This window comes from Myotis brandtii, unplaced genomic scaffold (genome assembly GCF_000412655.1).
Source record: "Myotis brandtii unplaced genomic scaffold, ASM41265v1 scaffold40, whole genome shotgun sequence".
Lineage (NCBI taxonomy): Eukaryota > Metazoa > Chordata > Mammalia > Chiroptera > Vespertilionidae > Myotis > Myotis brandtii.
The window spans coordinates 2,834,067-2,841,178 of record NW_005365372.1 but is presented as its reverse complement, the minus strand read 5'-3'; the positions used below and the strand labels follow the sequence as shown (position 1 = coordinate 2,841,178).

At 35.2% G+C, this 7,112-nt stretch overlaps 1 protein-coding gene across 2 annotated transcripts in view; it reads right to left on the bottom strand.

Annotated features, from left to right (window-relative positions):
- BRWD3 (bromodomain and WD repeat domain containing 3) overlaps nucleotides 1-7,112 on the bottom strand; it is a 138,356-nt gene that overhangs the window by 109,291 nt on the left and 21,953 nt on the right. Inside the window, exons 5-6 of one of the 2 annotated variants that reach the window (XM_005873239.2) lie at nucleotides 2,792-2,942; nucleotides 676-774 (exon numbers count right to left, since the gene is read on the bottom strand). In XM_005873239.2, coding sequence (XP_005873301.1) covers nucleotides 676-774; nucleotides 2,792-2,942 — 250 coding nt within the window. The remainder of the gene's footprint in view (nucleotides 1-675; nucleotides 775-2,791; nucleotides 2,943-7,112) is intronic. The other variant, XM_014545330.1, reaches the window with a different exon arrangement.

Sequence of the window (7,112 nt, the reverse complement as noted above, 5' to 3'; positions counted from 1 at the left end):
TAAAAAAAATAATAAAAAATAAAAGTTAACTTTATTATAAATGGTTCTGTAGCTAGACATCCTTGGGAACCACTACTAGTATTTCTTCACAGTAGTCACCAGAGAAAACTCAGAAATATTCTAAATAGGACATGTGACTTTCAGGAAACTTTTGTTACCTTCTGAAAGCTATATTTACATAGATCCCTGTAAAATCTTTGAGTTCAACAGATAGATATGTAAATAGTCATCCATATGATTAAAAACACCTGAAGTATATAAAAATGCTTCTATTAGGAAGGAAGAAGGGAAGGGGGGATGGAGGGAGGGAGGGAGGGAGGGAAGGAAGGAAGGAAGGAAGGAAGGAAGGAAGGAAGGAAGGAAGGAGAAAAAAGTGAGAGAGAGAGAGAGAGCAAGAAGGAAGGAAGGAAGGGAGGAAGGGAGGAAGGGATGGAGAGAGGGAAGGAGGGAAGGAAGCAAAGAAGGCAAGACAGCAAGAAAGAAAGGAAAACATGAGCTAACCTTTTACAAAACTATGATTAAATTTGCTTTAGGTAAAAATAATTTTTAAAATGTGGAATCAGCATGAAATTCAAGAATGTAAACAGTTGGTTTATACTTCAAATTTGGCTTTATAATGAGTTCAGGAAGGAACAAATCAAAAATATGTTTATAACTCACATGGACATTACTCACCCACATTTGGAGGTTTCACATAATTTACAGGTAGTTCTGGAGGTCTGCCTCTATGTAGAGCTGCAAAAGCGGACCCATTCCATAGTGTACTCTTACAGTCTACACAAAAAGATTCAAAGGTTAGTCAAGGAGTAGAACAGTGTTTTGGTTTTTTGATTTTAACTGCACTTCTGAGGCAAATGTCTAATTTCAATTCAATTTGTTAAAATATATTTCTTCCTAAGGTGTAGGGGGTCAATGGGGAAAAAGGGGGACATCTGTAATACTTTCAATAAAGATAAATTTTGAAAAATAGATTTTGTAATTGCTTAAGTCAAAATAAAAATATAATGCATGTATTTAATTATGTTTTAAACCACACACGTCATGACTAGTGAATACCAGTACCTTAATATATCATCAGGATATTTTATTTCTGTGCAGATCTAGAACTGAAGTTTTATTACACATATATTTGAATCTCATGTAAATATCATGAGATTAATAAGGTTTTAAGTTTACATTGGTCCTTCTTGACTTTAAGTTTATACATATCTACTTATACAAAACAATATAAGTAAGGATAAAACTACATACTTGTATGCAAGATTAAATTCAGAAACATTTATTCTCGGTGAATGCTCATGTTATATCAGTTGTGCCATAATAGGTAAATGGATATCACATGATAACTGACTATAAATAGTTTTTTGTCTGCCTTTTATGCTTATATCAAAAGACTCAAGCACATAATAAATATTTCTAATTCAACTTTGAAATAAAATATTCTACTACTCTCTTAAAAACCTCAAATTAACTTTATTGAAGAATTTCCTTAAATTATAAAATAAGATGTTTAAACACTGGTGTCATTTATGCAACTATTTATACTTGTATATCAGGATATTAAACAAGTTATGCTAATAATACAAAACAGAAATAAATTGGTTGCTAGACCTGAAGTATTTATCACACTAAGAAATATCCTTAACATGTAATTTCATATATCTATGTTCATAAAACACTATTTTATATATTAGGGTTCCATATAAAAATTTAGAAAAAATCTGTAAAAGACTGAAAAAAAAAAACCGTGGAAGAGAAACTGTATTGAACAGGTACTGATGGGTTGATATTTTTGCTTAACTATATTTTTTAAATATACAATATTATTTGTCAATTTTTATACCTCAATAAAGCTGAGTAAAACCCCTTAAGCCCTCTAGCACTTTTGCTATCATTTAAACAATTAATAGCCTCTGGCCCTGTAGATCAGTTGGTTAGAGTGTTGTCCCAATATGCCAAGGTTGTGGGTTCAATCTGGGGTCCGAATCAACCAATAAACATGCAAATATTTGAAACAACAAATTTATTTATTTCTCTCTCTCCCCACTTCCTCTCTTTCTAAAAATCAATAAGAGTAATGTATTTGAAGTATATATTTACCAACTCTCAGAAAATAAATAGTTAATACAGGAAATAGCGAAATAACACACAAAAAAATAAACAATTAATAAAACAATGGACCTACAGAAAGGAACTGCTAAAATTAAAAAATAATTTTAAAAATTGCCCTGGCTGGTGTTGCTCAGATGGATGTGCATTGACCCATGCAGTGAAAGGTTACCAGTTTGATTCCTGGTCAGGATACATGCCCGGGTTGCAGACTCAATCCCCAATAGAGGGTGTGCAGGAGGCAGCAGATCGATGATCCCCTCTCACCGCAGTGTTTGTTTGTTTTCTCTCTCTCAAAAAATCAATTTTAAAAATACTTTAAAAATAATAATTTTTAAAAATAAATATTTTCAATTACAATTTTACATAACATAATTTTCATTTACTTGTTATAAAATATTCTATGTGATTAGGATGATATCAAAACTCATAAATATAAGAACATTAAAATGTAGTTTATACTACACTAATTAGACCAGCAATCTTTTAAGATCTCTATTCCAGAGTATTACAGAGATTTTATATCCTTTACCTCTATTGCTTTACAAAAAAGGACTCCTTTTAGGTCTCTAAAAACTTATTTGTACTAGAAAAATTTAGTACTTAGAAAAGCATGCAAACATTTACTTAACTTAAAAATGTGCTCCTCTTTACTCATAACTCAAAAAACAGAAAATCTTACCTTTGGCATCCCGTAACAGAGACTGCCGACCAACACCAAGCAATGTCTGTACCCCAGGAACACTCTGAGGGATCTCCTTATCTAGTATGGGACCAATCCGCTCACAAATTTTAAGGAGGTAGTCTGGAGGAATGTGTGCATTGGCTGCCACCTAAAAACCATAAATAAAATACAGGAAAACAATTTAAAAAAAAAAAACATTAATCTATTCCGTTACCAAACTGTTCTATCATGAAAGTCCTATTTTAAGTAAATTAAATTTTAAAAATAATATTTTGAATATTTAGCCTGTCATCAAAATATAAGAAACAGCTACAAAAAATTAAATAATATAATTTAAGTAATATTATATTTACAGGACATGGCACTCTAATACCTGATTTATTCAGTAGTAATGAACTGTTCAATAATCAGAGGATATAGATTTTATTTAAATGATAAGAATGAAAACAAAAGGTATTATTTGGACGGAAAACAAACATGGCAGAGGGCAGAACTGGAGTGAGGGGAATTGCCACTGACCCAGCATGCCCTGAATGACTGGCACCTTGAGATAATGCACCCGGTCCTGCCACTGGGACCCAACACCCGAAGATGCACAGACCTACCACCACTAAGCATTGTGCCTGGCCCGGTGTCTCTGGACAAACAAACAGTACTGCCATCTGGCAACTGACCAGTAGCCATGACTGGACCCCCCACCAGACACATGGGCCTGCCTCCTTGGTGACCAGGGATCCTACAAAAGGAACTAAATGAAATTGACACAAGCAATTTATCAGATAAAGAATTCAAAATAATGGTTATTAGGGTGCTCAAACAACTTAGTGAGAACTACAAGGAAATTAATGAGATCTATAAGGAACTTAAAAAAACAGCATGAAAAATGAGGTTGAAACCCTGAATCAAAATCAATTAGAAATGAAGAATGACAGAGCTGAAATAAAGAATACACTGGAAGGATTCAACAGTAGACTAGAAGAAGCTGAGAACTGAATCAACATATTAGAAGACAAGGTAAGAAAAAAACACCCATTCAGAGCAACAATTGGAAAAAAAATTAATAAGCAGGAAAGTTTAAAGGAGCCATGGGACAACATGAACCCTAATAACATCCACATTAAAGGATCCCAGAAGGAGAAGAATCTGAACAAGGAAGAGAGAATATGTTTGAAGAAATAATGACAGAAAACTAACATGACCTGGTGAAAAAAAGTCATACAAGTACAGGAAACACAGAGTCCCAATCAAGATGAACCCCAAAAGACCCACCATGAGACACATCATAATTAAATGCAAACGTTAAAGAGAAAGAATCTTAAAGGCTGTAAGAGAGATAGAAAGTAGCTCCCATTAGACGGTCAACTGATTTCTCAATATAAACACATCAGACAACCAGGGAGTGGCATGACATATACAAAATAATGAAAAGCAAGGGTCTAAAGCCAAGACTACTCTATTCAGCAAGGATATCATTCAAAATTAAAGGTGCTATAAGGAGGTTCACAGACAAAAACAAAACAAACAAAAAACAACAACAACACCTAAATTACTTTATTAGACCAAACCAGCAGTGCAAGAAATGCAAAAAGGACTATTATAAAAAGAAGAAATAGAGAGAGGGAGGAACACAGGCATACAGAATAAAAATAGCAACAAATAAGTACCTATCAAAAATAACCTTGAATGCAAATGGCTTAAATGCCCCAATCAAAAGACATTGGGTAGCTGAATGAATATGAAAACATGAACCATATATATGCTGTCTACAAGAGACCCATCTCAGTAAAAAGACTCACAGAGAATGAAAGTGAAGGGATGAAAAAAAAAAATTCTAGGCAAATGGAAATGAAAAAAATAAAACAAAACTGGGGTAGTAATACTCAAATCTGACAAAGAAACTTCAAAATGAAGGCCATAAAAGAGACAATGAAGGCCACTTCATAATACTAAAGGGATCAATACCAAAAGAGGATATGAATCTGGTAAACATACTATATATGCACCCAATACAGGAGCAAACAAACATATAAAAAAATTTCTGGAGGATTTTAAGGGAGAAATGGACAGCAACACAATCCTAATAGGGGACTTTATCACCCTAGTGATATCACTGGATAGATCTGTGAGACAAAAAAAAATCAACAAGGATCCTAAATGACAAAATGACACACAAGATCAGATGGAATTAATTGACATTTATGGAACATTTCACCACAAAGCTACAGAATATACATTCTTTTCAAGTGCACATGGTTCATTCTAAAAGACAAATCACATGTTAAGACACAAAAAAATCCCTACAAGTTCAAGAAAATTGAAATATCAACTATCTTCTTGGATCACAATGGAATGAAACTAGAGAACAATTACAATAAAAATACTCAGAAACATTCAAACACATGAAGGCTAAATAGCACGTTATTAAACAATGAATGTGTTACCAATGGGATCAATGAAGAAATCAAAAACTTTCTGAAAACAAATAAAAGTTAATACACAACAAGCCAAAATCTATGGGACACAGCAAAAGCAGTCCTGAGAGGGAAGTTCATAGCACTACAGGTCTACCTCAAGAAAGAAGAAAAACTTCTAATAAACTATCTAACCCTTCAACTTAAAGAATTAGAAAAAAACAACAAGAAAAGCCCAGAGTAAGTAGAAGGATGGAAATAATAAAGATCAGAGAGGAAATAAATGACATAGAGACTAAAAAACATACCAAAAAAAATCAATGAAACAAAGAGCTGGTTCTTTGAAAAAATAAATCAAGATTGATGAACCTTTAGCCAGACTCATTAAGAAACAAATAGAGAAGAGCAAAATAAACAAACTCAGAAATAAAAGAGGTGAAGTAACAACTGACACCACAGAGATACAAAGGATTGTCAGAAAATACTATGAACAACTATTTGTCAACAAGCTGGACAACCTGGAGGAAATGGACAAATTACTAGAAAAATACAACCTTACAAAACTGAAACAGGAAGAATCAGAAAACCTGACTAGGTTAATAACAACTGGTGAAATTGAAGCAGTAATAAAAAAACTCCCAGCAAACAACAGCCCTGGCCAGGACAGCTTAACAGGGGAGTTTTACCAGATATGCAAAAAGAATTATAATACTTATTCTCCTCAACCTATTTCAAAAATAATCCAAGAGGAAGGAAAACTTCTAAGTTTTTTTTTTCAGGAGGCCAGCATTATGTTAATTCCAAAAACTAATAAAGACACTAAAGAAAGAGAATTACACTACCATATCCCTAATGAACACAGAGAATAAAATCCTCATTAAATATTAGCAAACTGGATACAGCAATATATTAAAAAGATCATACACCATGACCAAGCTGTATTTATTCCAGAGATGCAAGGCTGGTACAACATTCGCAAATTGGAAAACAGAAATCACATGATGATATCAACTGACGCAGAAAAAGCATTAGACAAAATCCAACACCCATTTTTAAAAAAAATTGTTATTGATTTCAGAAAGGAAGGAAGAGGAAGTTAGAAACATCAAGGATGAAAGAGCCTCCTGCATGCCCCACAATGGGGATTGAGCTTGCAATCCGAGCATGAGCCCTGACTGGGAATCAAACCAAGATCTTCCTGGTTCATAGTTTGACATTCAATCACTTAAACATGTTGGCTGGGCTCCAAAACCCATTTTTTATAAAAACTAACAGCAAAGTGGAAATAGAGGGATCATACCTGAACATATTAAAGGCTACATGTGACAAATCTACAGCCAACATCATATTCAATGTGCAAAAACTAAAACCAATCCTATATAATAAAAGAGAAACATGCAAATTAACCATCCCTCCGCTACGCTCACCAGCCAATCAGAGTGAGTATGCAAATTAACCTGACAAAGATGTCAGTTAGTTTGCATATGCAGGTGTCACGCGCCCCAGGAGGCGACTGCAGCCACGGGCAACTGGGACCATTGCCGGCCCGGGAGGCGAGGCCTGCCACATGCACCAAGCCACGCCCGCAGGGTCCTGGGACCTTGCCGGCAGAGAGCACAGCGGGAGAGGAGCAGGCAGAGAGCGGGAGGTTTGGAGGACTTGGCAGAACAGGAGACTGCTGGACATAGAGCAGAGCAACAGAGAGGGTGGCTTGGAGGGCGTGGTTCCCTCTGTCACCCCAGCTTCCTCATCACAGCTGTGGAAACTGACAGCAGGGAGCAGGAAGTCCCACCCCCACAGAATCAGGCAGAATCACCCTTTGGTCAGACAGCTCTCAGCGGCCTGACAGCCAGGACTCTCATTCACCTGCATCTCAGACCATGACAGTAGAGAGGTGGGACTATGTC